At 34.0% G+C, this 15,909-nt stretch overlaps 1 protein-coding gene across 2 annotated transcripts; it reads left to right on the plus strand.

The window, feature by feature from the left end:
- The first annotated feature begins 358 nt into the window (after positions 1 to 358).
- LOC120625701 (nucleolar protein dao-5) lies at positions 359 to 8,275 on the plus strand. 2 transcript variants are annotated; one of them, XM_039892841.1, is made up of 7 exons: positions 359 to 557; positions 2,314 to 2,414; positions 2,958 to 3,096; positions 3,685 to 4,800; positions 4,907 to 5,002; positions 5,787 to 5,918; positions 7,517 to 8,275. In XM_039892841.1, exons 1-7 carry the CDS (start codon positions 450 to 452, stop codon positions 7,670 to 7,672), a joined length of 1,848 nt encoding a protein of 615 aa, XP_039748775.1. In that variant the 5' UTR covers positions 359 to 449; the 3' UTR covers positions 7,673 to 8,275. The 2 variants fall into 2 exon arrangements, with proteins under 2 accessions (XP_039748775.1, XP_039748774.1); XM_039892840.1 differs by lacking the exon at positions 5,787 to 5,918 and adding an exon at positions 6,090 to 6,553 and having other exon boundaries at positions 7,517 to 7,644.
- Positions 8,276 to 15,909: the final 7,634 nt, after the last annotated feature.

Genomic DNA, 15,909 nt, shown 5'->3' on the forward strand with positions numbered 1-15,909 from the left:
CTATCCTGGCACCACCTGGGACCATTGCCTATAAGTGGGAGGTTTAACATACTCGAATAATTCATTTGGGAATTTATAGTTTTTGAATTTCCTCTGGTATGGCCTGGTTCTCACCAGAGTGATGTATTAATTAAACAGGTCCAGTCAATCCATAGTATACTTTTTAAATTAGGTATTTATTTCTTCTGAGATATTTTATACAATAAGCCGATGTGGTATTTATATCGGTTTACATTCTCAACAGACCAGTAAATAAATAATCTTATCCACTTTAATTAAACTGGTAACCGAACTTATTGACCAACAGTGTTACCAGTCGAAATAACACATTTACCATTTAGCATTGAATATACATTTATTTTTAGTCAGATTTCTTTTGTCTATTGGCAAGAGGCTGTGCGGTTGTGGTATTTCCTCGCCGGCCAAGTTTCGTGACAAAAGCTGATAAAATGAGTGTTTCTCCAGAATTACAAGCTGAGGCTAATTCATTGATCCACCAGTATCTGTTAAATATAGATAAATCACTTGCAGACAAGTTTTTAACAAAAACAAAAGCGGTGAGTACTAACCAAAAGAGTGACCACGTGTGTCAGTGGTGGCCGTCGCACGTGTTCATTTATTTTAAAGTCCTACCTACTTCTATTAATTAAGTTTACAAATAATACAAGAGTCCCAATGCTTTCTTTCATTTAATTAGATAAGCCTGTGGATGAATTTTTAGCTCTAATCAAGTCTCGTGGAGAAATGTGAACTTTGTTTCCTTTTTTAAACGTGCTTTGCAAAGTATGATAATTAAAGTGTATTCAATAAATACTTTTAGTACTAAAAGAAGCCTTGCATTGTCGGAAACAAATTATTAGAGGACTTATCCCAAAATAATTTCTCCCGAATTTAAATTATTATCACAAATAGCGCCTCCCGAATTTACAAATATTAGTTGCCAACAAACACCAAACCTTTCAAATAGCCTTATTAGGAAAGAAAAATACACCACGCTAGTGCAATATTTTATTCTATCCTTGAACATCATCCTCTTGGATTGCATCCAAGGAAAGAGAGAGGAATAAGAACATGAGTGTGTAAAATCAGAGTATACATACAAAACAGGTTAATCTCAAAAGTACACATTTTTACACTTGATTTATAGAAATCATTTGAATTTATTTCTTAATAAGAAATAATGTTTAAAACTCTCTGTAGAAGCACTTAACGTAACCCCATTTACAGAATCTTTAAATTAGCTCTACCTAACTAAGCTAACAAATAACATTATCTAAGGCAGCAACATGTGGTGCAGGGGTGAAACTAAATGCTCCATGGGCTTACCAAATCACCTAATGTTAATTTGACTCAAATTAAGCCATTAAAATGTGAGACATATTTCATGTGAAATACAGTATTATTTGGAGTTTGTTTTGCTTGGGAAGAAGTTGATTGCTGTATACTACTAGCACTTGAATATTGTAAAGTTAGTCTTATATTACAATACAAAGCTCAAATTCAATCCAATGCCATAATTTCAATACAATCTGTGTTGATTTTAATAGGTGTGAGAAGGCCATTAATAATAATTTATCAAACAGATTTAGCTCTACAGCATACAGAGTTTAAAAGATTAAGACAGATATAAAACTGCTAGGCTTGTGTATATAATTTAATTTCACAGCATTAAGTTCTATGGCATTTTAATATGGGGTAATGTGGTTGATATTGTTTCTATTTTACTACTGCAACAGAAGGGCTGTTCAAGTAAGAGTCATTAAGGATAAATTTTAAAAAGTTAAAATATTGATGGTCCATCGTCAGTATATGTCCAAATATAACAAATTTTAAAAAGATAATGGACAACTGTAACAATTTGAATATTGGACATAAAAAATATAATTTGTTGTGCAGTTTACTTGGCTACATAAAATTTGTAATTCATTATTCAACGATGGCAAGGTTCCCTTGAACCTTTATATTGTTTTATAACAAATTACCTAATGTAAATATCTCTTAATAAGTTTAAAGTTTATATAAAATGTAAGCTTCTAGAAAAATACTTTTATAATATTGAGGATAACTGACTATCACTTAACATAAGTATTAAATATTTGTTACCATGGTGGTACCATAACAAAAATTTACTTATCTGTCTAAGTTTGTAGTGAGCTGGGTACATTTGGAAGCTTTAGGTTTAAATTAGAGAACATAGTTCACCTTGCAATTATGTTAACATAATATCTGTATGTTCACTTCACAAGTGCCTTTGTTAGCCTACATGAATAAATAATTTTTGAACTTGATAATTAATGAATACATTTATTTCAGAAACCTAGACAAAAGAATTTGCCATCGTTGGTTGATATAATTTCACAAGTTAAGAAAATTAATAATAAGCCACCACAAAATGCTAAAAAGCCTGCAGAAAGGTATGTATACCATATTAGTCTAGTTGTACTTGCGTGTTTAATCAGTACCAGCAAGTAAATTGGCCAGACAGAAGTTAGTCTTGAGTGGCTAAGCTATGGACTAGCATAGCCACTAAAGTTTTAAGGATTAATAATAGTCCAATTGTAGTGAATTCCAACTGTTTGTATGGTAAGGTAGTTGCATAACCCCATTATTACTAAATTGCTGATAACTTGCACTTTAATTTATATCTCTGGAATATTCACTGGTGGTTTTATAATAAATCAGCAATTAATTGAAACTACCTACTACCTTTAGTATTATCTTTTCGAAACGGCCAACAAAATCTAGGTCAGCGTTTCTCTTCTTTTCATAGAAAAAAATTACCTTCAGAAGTTATATGTGGATGTCATCAAACTGCTACTGGCCTAGTTTTTCAAAATCTGATCAAGCAAGGTTGTTTCTCTTACCAAAAGAAATCTGCTAGCTGTCATAGTAATTTATTTAAGAATAAATTAATTGAAATTAAATATTTAAAATAATAAATTATTTATTTATTTTAGTTCAGATGATTCAGACAGTGAAGTAGAGCAAAAAAAACCAACACCTTTGAATAACTCCAAAAGTGTTCCTGCAGCCAAGAAAAAGGACTCTTCAGATTCTGATAGTTCTGAAGATGAAAAACCAAAAACCCCTTCAAAGGTATATAATTATAAAAACTTAAAAATGAATAGTAAATATAACTTAAATTGTTTTAAAAAAAATACACCTAGCTATACTGAAGCCAGGTTCCAAAAAGCGGTCTTCCTACATCATTTAACTATTATTACATTAGGCTTGGCTCCACATTTTTGATAATATTAATTTAATATTTACCAGAATTCAATAAAGTACCAATATTTAAATAGACAACTCATACTTTTATATGATGTATCTATAATGACCCACATGTCAATAAAGTTACATTTTATAAATTTAGGATGTAAAATATATTTTATATCCTAAATGTGATAATTTTTTTTAAGTTCTAAAATAAGGCTGTTTTATTTTGTATAACAGAAAATGTTACTTTAAACATGCCTTACTACCTTCATTGTGGAGGCCATGTTATCCATCATTCCTTTTCTAATTTGGCTTAAGTATTATTTGGCTTTATTAAAAATGATGATATATTTTGATTGATTATCAATGATAGCATTATATGTTTCGTCACTACCTCTGATTAAAAAATAATATTAAGGCATTTCAACAATTATTTGCTTATAAGCTAAGTAAAAGTTTAATTTTTAGGTCAATAATGTGGTAAATAAAAAAGCTTCAGCTAAGAAAACAGAGTCTTCAGATGATAGTGACAGTGAAGAAGATGCCACAGCAAAACCTACAAAGCAGCCAGTCAAATCTCAGCCAATTAACTCTGTACCAAAAACTATCAAGAAGAAAGATTCCTCTGATGATTCAGATAGCAGTGAAGATGCCAACAAGCCTAAACCTCAAAATAATATTATTAAAGGAAAAAATGTACCTGTAGCAAAAATTCCTCAACAAAAACCTGCAGTCAAAAAAGCTGATTCTTCATCAGACAGTGAAGATAGCAGTGATGATGAGAAACCCAAGAAACCTGCAGTTGCAATCAAACAACCTGTAACACCTGCCAAGAAAAAAGAATCCTCATCAGATGATAGTGACAGTGATGATGAGAAAACTAAAGTAAAATCAAATACTCCTCAAGTCAAACCCAACACTCCTCAAGTCAAACCAAACACTCCTAAAGTAACAGCAGCAGCTAAACCTACACAGAAGTCCAAGAAACAAGAATCATCCTCAGACAGCGATAGTAGTGATGAACCTTCAAAAACTGCCCAGAAACTACCACCAAAACAAGTGCCTAATACTAAAACAGTTGCTAAGGCTCCAGCTAAAGATTCCTCCGATGACAGTGATGACTCAGAAGATGAACAGCCAAAAGCTGCTCAAAAGCTTGCAACAAAGCCTGAGGCACCTGCTAAAACCACTAAGGTTCCCATTGGAAAAAAACAGGAGTCTTCTTCTGATGAGGATAGCAGTGATGAAGAAAAACCTAAAGTTATACCCAAACTTCAAGCTCCTGCAGTAAAACCTGTTGGCAAAGTAAATAAAAAACCAGTAACATCATCGGAGGATAGTGATGATAGCAGTGATGATGACAAGAAGAAACCAACAATGAAGCAGCTTACTAAGCCAGCTGCCAAAAAAGAGTCCTCAGATGACAGTGACAGCAGTTCAGATGATGAACCAAAAAAACCTCAAGTCAAGCCTGAAGTTAAAACAGGCAAAAAGGTAAAAATACAAAAGAAGTCTGACAGTAGTGATGAAGATGATAGTGATGAATCACCTCCAACTAAAGTGACAAAGAAAGAAGCTGATCAGGTAAAATTGCTATTTTACATAATTCAAAATTCACTATATGAGATTCACTATTTAAAAGTAATCTTTCTTCAAGCATAAATTCACTCATATTTTACTTCTTTCGCAGCCAATGCAAAATGGCTTCCAAAGTGGCAAGAAGCGGAAAGCATCTGATGAAGATGGCCCACCACCATCCAAAAAGCCATACAGTAACTTTGTCAAGGTATTTAAACTATTTTAATTAAATTAAATATTTGTCTGTTATTCTTAACTTAACACCCAGGTCTATATATAATATAAAATGTGTACTTACTTACACAAGATAGAAGGTTTACTTCTTTTGCAAAGAAGTATTCTTTTAACAAGATAAAAATCTTAAAAAAAAAAAAAAAAATTTTTCGCCTTATTCTACGTTTGTAGATAAAACGACACTAACAATAGAAAAAGGTATTTAATACATTAAAAGTTTTATCATAACGCATTATCTAGTTTAATAAAGTTTATTTAAATGTTACTTATAAATATATATTGTAAATACAGTTGCTGTTCTCACACAAACATACGTAGATGTCCTTACTTTCACCTTGAGATAGATTTCTTCAGGTTTTTTGTGACTGTGTGTGCATCGTATAAATTTACTCACTGTCACCTAACACACTAAAAGAAGTATAACTTCAATAAATATCTTTTGTATAGGAGGGTCTACCAACTAATTCTTGGGAATGTACACCATCTCCTTTTTTGTTACACCATCTTCTTATCTAATTTTATTTCCTGTTAGTTAATTTTGTACTGTATTATTAGGAGATTATTATCTTAAATTTTTTCTTAAGAGTTTGACCCTTTTAGCTTATTTTACATCTTATAGTGTATACAATTTTAGTACTATCATTAGTTGGATCTAACCAACTAGTAGTAGTAGTAGTAATGAAGTAGTCAAGTATAAATAACTGGTGATAATACATCACTAAACATACTCATTTTGTATGATATTCACATGCTTCTAGGGTACCAATGTAGTTTCTACACCAAATGAAAAAACTGTTGAAGAGAACAGTAAACCGACTCCCTTCCGGCGAGTTCTTAGTGAAAAGATAGAAGTGGACCCTAGACTTAAGGACAATTCATTTGAAGCTAAGGTAAATGCCCTAAAATTCAAAAGCCAAGACAACTCCATGTAATCGCCAAACGACGACGCGATTTTCTATGTTTGGGATGCGTCTCGGCTTACACTTTCGGGCATTTACTTTTTCGTCGCACGGTTGATACACTGGGTTGTCTTGGTGATTTTAATTATCTCTCTCTATCAGGAGGGTGAAAACGAAGAGGGTGAAGATGATGAAGGCAATCAGGGCAACAGTTCCGGCGGATGGCAAGACAGGGGACGTGGGGGCTTTAATCGCGGGGGATTCAATCGCGGACGCGGGGGCTTTAACGATAGAGGAGGGCGCGGTGGAGGCTTTAGAGGTCGTGGTGGATTTAACGACAGAGGAGGACGTGGTGGCTATAATGACAGAGGAGGACGAGGTGGCTTTAACGACAGAGGAGGGCGTGGGGGCAGGGGCGGGTTCGATAGGGGAGGACGAGGGGGAGACAGAGGAGGACGAGGGGGAGACAGAGGAGGCCGTGGGCGAGGAGGCGATAGGGGTGGACGCGGCGACCGACACTCGTGGGGTGGTGACAGGGGAGGATTCAACAAGGGAGGATTTAATGATAGGAAAAGCTTTGACGCAGGAGACAATTCTCAAAACAAAAAAATTGTGTTTGATTAAAGGTGAGGAAAGTAGGTTTAAGTGAAATAATATGCCAAACTTATATTGCAAGGTCCACTTTTAATTTAGCCTTTGACATCAATTCAGTTACTTATAAATTGAGGCAAAAATCTGCATGATAAGCTCTATTTGGGATGATTAACAATTCTAAACTGGCGGACGCGAGTTGGTTAGGCGTACTAATGTTTATATGAAACGCGAAATTGTAAGTGCTAGGCCCGACTAAGCCTTGTCCGTAGCGTAGATTCCACAATATTTTGTATTAACTATTTCATACAAAATGTTCATGAAGTTTTGAACTCGTGTCTCGTCCACGCAAAAAACTATATGAGGACCTCCATGATGCAGCAGTGACCGCCGTGGTTTTAAGTGAGACTACAATCGATCTCCGGGCGAGGGCATTTTGGGAATATATAATATAATATCTGAATTTTCTCCGATCTGGTCTGTTGGGAGGCTTCCGAAGTGGGTGGACCTGCTCGCATCCACCAGTCTAGCATAGATCTTTAGATAGTAGATTTGAAGATGCAAATCTTTCAAGAAAGCAGTCTCTCTAAACACTAACAAATGTCAATTGACTTAAAATAACTAATTTGAAGCTGATAGCTAAGTTGATTGGGTTTCAAATTATTAAAAAAAACTTAAATAATCACTAAACGAGGTCAGTGTTAATATTGCACGGGATTTCGGCTTTTTAAAAATCCCCCGTTAACTTTGCGGGAAGCAAAATTTGCTGGATATCTATTTATATGAAAACTTCGCCGAGATTAATTTATCTGTTAAGCCATGCATTCATAACAAAGATTTGTTTTTCTTCCCGCTAGAAAGGTATCCTCTAAGCTCCGTGACAAATTTGTGTGAAAAAAGTGTCTCGAGCACAACAAATAAACAAACAACATACTTTTCTATCTTTATATTAGTAGAAGATGGAAATTTGCATGACGTGGTTTCTGTCTTTTCCATAGGGTGGAGCACGCGGATCGTGGGGTGAGCGCGCCAACTTAGACTTGAAACGTACGCGTGGAAAGTCGTTCAAACACGAGAAAACTAAGAAAAAACGAGGATCTTATCGCGGCGGTGCCATCGACACAAGTGTCCATTCCATCAAGTTTGAAGATTAACAGTTTCAGTTTAGTGTCATTAATTTTTGTCCTGTCATTATTATTAATTTCGGAGAAATGTTATCTTGTATTCTACCGAAATAGGTACATAAAAGATTTATAAATTGCTACGCTAATATGTATCGTAGATATATACTTTTTTTTTATTAAATAATTGACTTCGTGGCTTGGTGATTGTCAGCTGCTCTGTTAAAAACTAATTTAGTGAAATTTATTGCAATAGATGTTAATTTTTGATTGAAATAATTCTAAAAGTTTACCTTATGAAATAAAAACTTTGACATCAATACAGGAAAGGTTAAATACAATTTAGAATCTATAAAAAAAATAGTACTGGACTTTATAACTTTTAAAAATAATAAAGTTTTATTTTAATTGCATTTAATACCATTTCAATTGACCATTGTGTAACTATTACTTCAAAGTAGAATGTAAATAATAGTTTGCATTTAACATAAGAGTATGTTATATTATTTTGTACATAAGCTGTTTTTGTAATACATAAGAATGATAGATATTTAAGAAACAACCTAGAAATAAGGTAAAGTAAGACCGCCTCTAAACTATAAAATATGTATTTTAATTAAATTCATTTGAAATACACAATTTGTTTGATACTTAACATAATATCTGCAGCTCAGTTTTCTTGTTCTCTGAAAACATTTAAGTATTTCAATGTACCTATCCCAAATTGTATTGGTTAAATTTTCTTGCAATATCGGAAAGAACACTACAGCTGCCCGCAACTTGTATTATTATAAAACTAAGATTCCGGTACATTACAAACATTTTTAATTGGAAGAAGCGCCTTAATTTTTTTATTTTGGTCCGTCAGTATTCGCGCATGACTCAAACTACAGAACGGAAATTGATATACTTATTAGGGTTCTTTCGTCGGGATAATAGTAGAGAAGGTAGAGTTGGAGCCATCTCTACGTTTTAATTAAAATCAATGTATAAAGCTCTCGCCTCTAGGCGGTTTTTGGAAAAAATCAAACTGACTATGGCTTTGTAATCGCTGATACATAATACGATTTAGCATATTGCGTGTTTTGTGCACGATACGTAATCAGCCTGCAGAGCGGCACTCCTTCCACACTGTCGTGACGTATTTTCATATTGACTACCGCCTTGGCGCAGTGCGCAGCGGTGAGCGTTGTGGATTTAAATTGGAGGTCCCGTGTTCGATTCCCGGCAGGGGCAATTTGGGAATTTCTGGTTATTTTCTGTTTTGGTCTGGGTGGGAGATTCCGGCAGTGTCTAAGCGATTTAGTGTCCCGGTACGATGTAGCGTAGAAACCGATCAGGGTTTATGGGTCTGAAATAACACCCTAAAAAGGTCAACCCGCTACTATTTTAGACCGCATCAACACTTACCACTGTTATTACACTTAGGTATGTAAAAAAAATTAAGCGAATCAATAAAATCATACAACAATTTATTAAGGCATATAAATATAGTTCTAAAGAATGGTCAATAATTTCACCCACTCCACAAAGTAATGAATAGAATAGAAACACTTAATTGCAGTACTACATAATAACAGTAATAGTACTTAGTGCTAGGGTGCAAAGGTGGCCTTATAACTAAAAGTGATCTTTTAAGGCAACCTGAGCGTGCGAAGCCAAAAAAGAAGTTGAAAGTGGATGGATGGTGCATAAAGTATGTTACAAAAAATAAAATAAACTAACATTAACATACATACTACATATACATAATAACTACAACAATACCGATATAAATTTATATATACTATAATAGATTTTATGATATATATTTTGTGCTGTTATAAACTTAATACTCAAGAATAGATCAGTAATATTTTTTTAAGCGATGTTTAAACAGGTGAATGGAAATTTGGAATGACGAATTTCCCATGGGAGCTAGTTCCACAGTGTTACAGTTTAAACAGTGAGTGACTCGTTATAGCGATGAGAGAGAGAGATAAGGGTATGTCAAGCTTGTTGTCATTCGCCGATAGGAGAATGACAAGGAAAAACTCTCTTTAAGGTAAAGCGAAGAGATAGGACTTCTTATTGAATAAAAACTTTGACATGAAGACATGATAGGACTATAGATAAGAGAATAAAGTAGAGTAAGAATATGAATTTTTCATTTATCACTAACAGTTACCCACTTGAGTTGACAATAATGGGTAATTTGCAAAGCAAAGATAAATCTTATGATTTGATTTTGGAGCCGCTCCAAGTTTATTACGAATGAACTGGAACTACCTCGTAGACTCATATCATGCATGTTTTGTTTGAATTCATTTAATTCCTCATCTATAATTGTGGCCAATAGTATCGATAGACTTTCGATAGCTCCATTAGTATTTAGCACAATTTATTGTGGCAACCAGGCTTAGATGCGGCTTCTCGATATTATTAATAACTAGATGTACCCTGCGGCTTCGCCGGCGTAAAGTCCGGGACGTAGCGTTCTGCTACATTGACTACACCTACCTCGTTTACGTTTGTTGCTCAAATATTACCCATCCGCAGAACATACAGTTTCGCCTCATTTACAATACTTTAAATTTTGGATAACAAATGGCTGCATTATGTGGCTTAACAGAAGCACTACATATTAGTCGATAGTGCTGGGTAAGCACCGTCGATCCAAGTCAATAAATGGATTGTCTGCCTTCTTTGAAATTTTGAAAAACAATTTGGTATCCATCAGTCTTAGCTCGTATTACTAACAAAGTAATAAATAAAGTAAATAGTAATCGTTAAAGGAAGAATTAAATCGCATTGTTGGTTGTAAAGCAAGCGTAAAGCTTGCTCGTTGCTTAAGGTTAACCAAACAAATTTCCAATATTTTTTATTTAGTCCTAGCACTGAAGTCCTCATAACTGTCGAAACTTTTTACGTATTCAGTATTGTTAAGCTTTTGGTGAGGGGCTCGCTGCTGTCCGCTGAGTGGTTCGGTCCCCTATCTCCAATTATGTTCATTATGTTTCGCACCAATATTTCCATTATCATAGAACTCGACATCAAGCAACGTCTTTCAACATTAGCGACCAGACGCATATTGAAATTGTTCGGACACTGCAATGCAATTCTATAGAACGCCCTGTTGTACAGGGCAATCCATTCAGCAGTTTCAGCGTGATGCAGACAGACAGACACGACAGAAAAAAAAATACAGATTTGGGTTCAGTATCGGTTAAAGAGTACCCTCTAAAATAAATTTTTATAATATATCCATTGTTCTGTACCTACACTGGAGATATTTAAAAAAAAAAAATTAATTGACCCATTGCAGTTTTATTATAAGTATAGATATTCAGCAACGCTAGTTTCGATGTTATGCTCAGCCAAGGTACAAAAGACTTCATATAATATGTGGCAGTCTGCGTTTTTTTTTTCTGCCTGCCAAGGAATATTATTCTCTGTCTCCAATCGTATAATAAGATTTTAATCTAATGAACATAGCTGATTTCAAAATTTACAATAACTTATCTTCAAAGTACTTAGGGATGTGTTAGAATACTTAATTACACAGCTCAACTAACAACAGTGGCTAATCTATTTATCCACCTTTGCTTTGGCACCTTTCATTAGAATCTGTCAACCTGCCAAAGAAGAAGGGTTGGTGTTGTCAAGTGACAATCAATTGACATGACAGTTGTAATCATGTAATTATTACTGTTTATTTTGCTTCTTACTTTCTAAAAAATGCTGAATTTCAATGCGACCCGGTGTTTAGTGCCATTTAGTTCTAGAGGTTTCAAGAATTTCGGCCACAAGAGGCAACCAGAATCTACATTTACTGTTTTATGGCACGGATTTTTAACTTTTACTTTCATTGGCATGGGTATTGAATGGAAGAGGTATGAAACTTTTGATAAATTATTTTTACTGAAAAGTTTGTCCATAATTAGTTAATTTTTCAAAGTCTTAGTATTCAATGTTGGAACCAGCTTTCCAACATAAAATAACAATATTAATGTTTTAAATTAATGCTTACTGAGATGAAATTGTAAAATTAGAAAATAGACGCTTTGTTATTCAGTTTGTGCATGGGCACAGTCATCAGCACAGCTAGCATGGGTAAGAGACCAAATTATATCCCACAATGATATCCCCCGACAAGGGATAAAATGAATGTCTCCACTTACCAAAGTACAGCCCTTTATTATTAAACAGATTTTATTTGTATTTCATCTATATTATGTTCTTAGTAGTAGAGCTTGTCTGAGGAAGTACTATCGCCATGCTTATTTCTGCCGCTAAGCTTATTGTTGAAATGCTGTGTTCTGGTCTGAAGGGTTTGGCTGCTGGTATGATTACAGGCACATCAATTGTAGGTGTGATTACACCACTACGCCTCCAATTTATGGACACAGGGCGGCATGTTGCAGGATGAGCTCTTTACATGCCCTGTGAAGTGCTGCTCTGTTAGGCAATGGCTTTCCACTCACCCTCAGGTGGACCATCTGCATGATCCATCAATAATTATACCATGATACTCCAATGTGGGTTAGGTGCAAAGTAAAATTCTTGGGTAAAGATTATCAGTTAATGATTATTACTTTGTATGTTTTGGTGTATATAGGTTTTTAAAAATTGTTATCACTTATATAACCAGGAACAACAGACAATAGACTAATGTACAGTACTAAGGCACAGGAGTTGAAAATGCTTTTATCCTAGGTTAGAAAAATATATTCTGGCAAACAATCTAGGCAGGCCAAGCAATAAGGCAGTCTCCAATATTCAATAAAAATTTATAGGTTGTGTCCTTCTTAAAAATATAGGCACAAACAGACTTTTAGGCCATATAATGGTACCAATTGTACAGAAATCTCTTAACAAATTAAATTAATATGTCTAGAAGCAGTACCATCTCTTTCATTGTGTTCACTGTGGAATAGGATAGCACTATTTGTAGGCTTGTCAAGGTAGTTTAGTTTAGAGATTGTTTACAACAGATTTGTTGTCCGATTGTTGGGTTGATATGATGATGATGATCTACTGGGTCACGGGATTGCACGAGTCTCCTCCAGTGAGAAGGGTTTAGAGGGCATTTGCATGCTGGGCTTTGAACTTGGCTCCATAAAGTGAAGCCAAACACCTAACTGCTAGGGTAATCACTGCTTTAAAACAGATGAATTTTTATGAAATTTTATTTTCTTTATGTAGGTAATCAATCATTGTGATATTATAACTTAGTGTAATTTTCTTTTTCAGAATATCAAAATACTTACTAGGTGGTGACGATGGTGATGAAACAAACAGTATAATATCATCACCTTTAGAGTAAGATTTAAATTAATTTGTTAGCTAAGGATGTACCTATATTACAATAAATGTTTGATTATTTATTGATAACTAGTTAAAAATGGGTTTTATTCATTTCTGTATCTACTAATTTCAATCTAATTAATAGACAGGCCTGCTCCCTCAAAGAATTGAAAGGGATGTAGAGTGATCATAACTTGATTATTAAACTCTGACTGCTGGACATAGGCTTCCTCTCTCATAGGACCATATTGTTCCAATGTGAAAATTAGTGGCAAAGATTATTATTAGCAATACATTAAAGTATTTACTGTGACCTAAAACAGCTTAACTTGCTCTCTAAGGCCAGCGGGGCAGAGAACACCACATATTTCCTAACCTCTGTGTGATACAGAAAAACCCAATACAGGAAATAGGAGGTATTTGAATATTTTATTGTGGAGCCTGGCTTACTATCTACCATATTTTTTTCCAAAACACCTACAGTAAAAAATAGCTTGCATCAATACAAAAAATAACTTATCTGCTTAGACACTATTCGAAAAAAATGATTAATAATGGCTCAATCGGACCCAGGACCTTGTGGTCATAGTTTGACATCCTAACAACTAAACCAATAAGGCAGATATAATTTGGAAATTGAATTGTTTAATGCAGCACCTAAAAGTTCCCAATGTGTCTCTGAATGTACCATGTGTTGCTGAAACAAAAACCACCAATCCCCTGGATGGCGGGTAGACTTTTCTCAACCATTGTCTCTGTGTACCTATACGCAAATTGTGGAACCTGCTTTCATCTGTGTTTTTTACTTCACTTACAATATGGTCTTATTCAAAGTACGTAATATAAAACTATATTTTAAAAGCCAGCAAGGGCACTTCTGGTGCTGCAAATGTTCATAAGTGGCCTAGTTGCTTGACTAAAATAAATATTTTCCTTTCTCGCTCTCTTTCTCTTAAGACTCTTTCATCTATAGGTCTTAAAACTTTTTGCTCAGATTTCTAAACTATACTATATAATATACTAGGTAATATTGGAAAAGACAACTAATAAGTACGGTTTGGAATACATCTTTTTTGGGTTACAAATTTAAAAAATCTGCGGTTACCTTTCCATATTTGAAAACAATATCAAGAATCGAAAGCTATTAACTGGTTTCCTTGTATGAGCGAGGCCTGGATTGATTGTTTACTCTGGTTCAATCTCGCAAATAAAGTAGCGTAACAGGGAGACGAGAAGTGTGGGAGTGGGTGTTCTGTCTTTGATCTCGTTAACACCATTGACAACACCACAGCAAAAACCGTTGACATTTCCATCCATCATTTTGTTAAAACGGTTCAATGTAAATAAATATCTAATCGTAAATAGTTAAAAGCTATAATTACCTGGCCCGTGTCGATAATTTCAATGATTGATTGCATTATATTACTCTACTGACTTTTACAACTTCAATCATTTAGCTACGCTAGGTGATTTGGAAGCTATGATTGGTCAAGGGCAGACATTTGCGATCTAAAATTATAAGAACCATGCAAAGCCAGCACAAGATTGGGTTGGGATACTTAAAAACACATTCATTATCTAGGAGCTTCTTTATAATAAAAGACGAATTTCTTATGGACAATGAAGAATGTCAGCAATTGGATCTGCTTTCATCAGCACAGCATTCAATGATAATATTGTGAAATCTTGACTTTAAAAAGAGCTAATAGGTAAGTATTAAGGAGTTTCTTGGCTTGACTCAGTCAATATATTTATAACAATATAGTATTTGTAAGACAACATATTAGTCTTTATAAACAAAAAGTGGACATAAACAGTCGACTGACAAGAAATGGTCATAAATTAGTGTCATCTGCATATCGTCTGCGTAAGGTACAGGGATCATATGTGGGATTGAGTATACGCTTTTATAATATGATTCCTAAGGTGATTTTGGACCTGCCAATGCACAAGTTTAAAGAATTTGTTAATACACATTTATTACAGCGAGGTTACTATACAATTGATGAATTTTTTAATGTCAAGGTTGCTTGGAAGCATCCGGCTCCGCTTTCAGCTCTCGCAAGATAGAAAAATGAATGTTAAAATGCAAAATGTAAATTGTTGATGTTGGAAAAGAGCAACTGCTAAGTTTCTTGCCGGCTTCTTCTCGGTAGAATCTGCCTTTCGAACCGGTGGTAGAATCACTACAAACAGATAGACTTGACGTTTCAAAAGTGCTTATATTAGGCCTACTTGAAATAAATTAATTTTGAATTTTGAAAATTTTGGTTTTAAATCCGACAAACAGAAATACTTTATCAAAATAGCAATAATAGTAAGGTAGGTTTTTGGAAATTATAACTAATTTTATATACATGTAATGAGACCTATAGTACTAAATAACTGGATTTAATAAAACAAGTCCTTTAGATAAAATACTTTATTAAGCTCACATAATTTTATTGTTCTTATGAATAGTTACTGATTGCATTGTTTAAATTCTAAATAAATAGTATTATTTGAAAATAAGGATTATAATCTTTCAACATGATTATATTTTTCTTTAAATATGTATCTTTTACACTAGGCATTTACCTATATTGGTAAAGAAAATATAAATCAACAATAATGACGTACTTAAATGTTTTTTGACATATTATAAAATAGTATTATCTATTTATACCTAAAGAGATGGTAATCTTATGACAAAATACAATAAAAGTTGGTGCACCAATAAACACTTCCAACCATAAAATTTAAATTAGTTGGAGTAATAAATGACTACTGTTAAATGTTAATGTTAGTGACAGTTTACTGAAACATTCCGGAAGCTGTGTACAAAGCCTTAAAAGTATAAAAAAATTAGAGAAGTGAATTATCACATCCTTGCGAGCGTTTTTATAGTAATGAGAAGCACCAAATTATTAGAATAAACTTAATTAAAGAAACACAAAATGGCTTTGTTACCTTTAATTATTTACATCTTCCTTTTTAGCACGTGT

The sequence above is a fragment of the Pararge aegeria genome, chromosome 8 (assembly GCF_905163445.1).
Source record: "Pararge aegeria chromosome 8, ilParAegt1.1, whole genome shotgun sequence".
Lineage (NCBI taxonomy): Eukaryota > Metazoa > Arthropoda > Insecta > Lepidoptera > Nymphalidae > Pararge > Pararge aegeria.

What these genes read in the sequence shown, in the direction of transcription:
- LOC120625701 (XM_039892840.1), top strand. Translation starts at nt 450, where the DNA reads ATGAGTGTTTCTCCAGAATTACAAGCTGAGGCTAATTCATTGATCCAC. An exon ending in TTTTAACAAAAACAAAAGCG is followed by an intron (nt 558 to 2,313) that starts GTGAGTACTAAC and finishes CATTTATTTCAG; the next exon opens with AAACCTAGACAAAAGAATTT. An exon ending in CATACAGTAACTTTGTCAAG is followed by an intron (nt 5,003 to 6,089) that starts GTATTTAAACTA and finishes TCTCTCTATCAG; the next exon opens with GAGGGTGAAAACGAAGAGGG.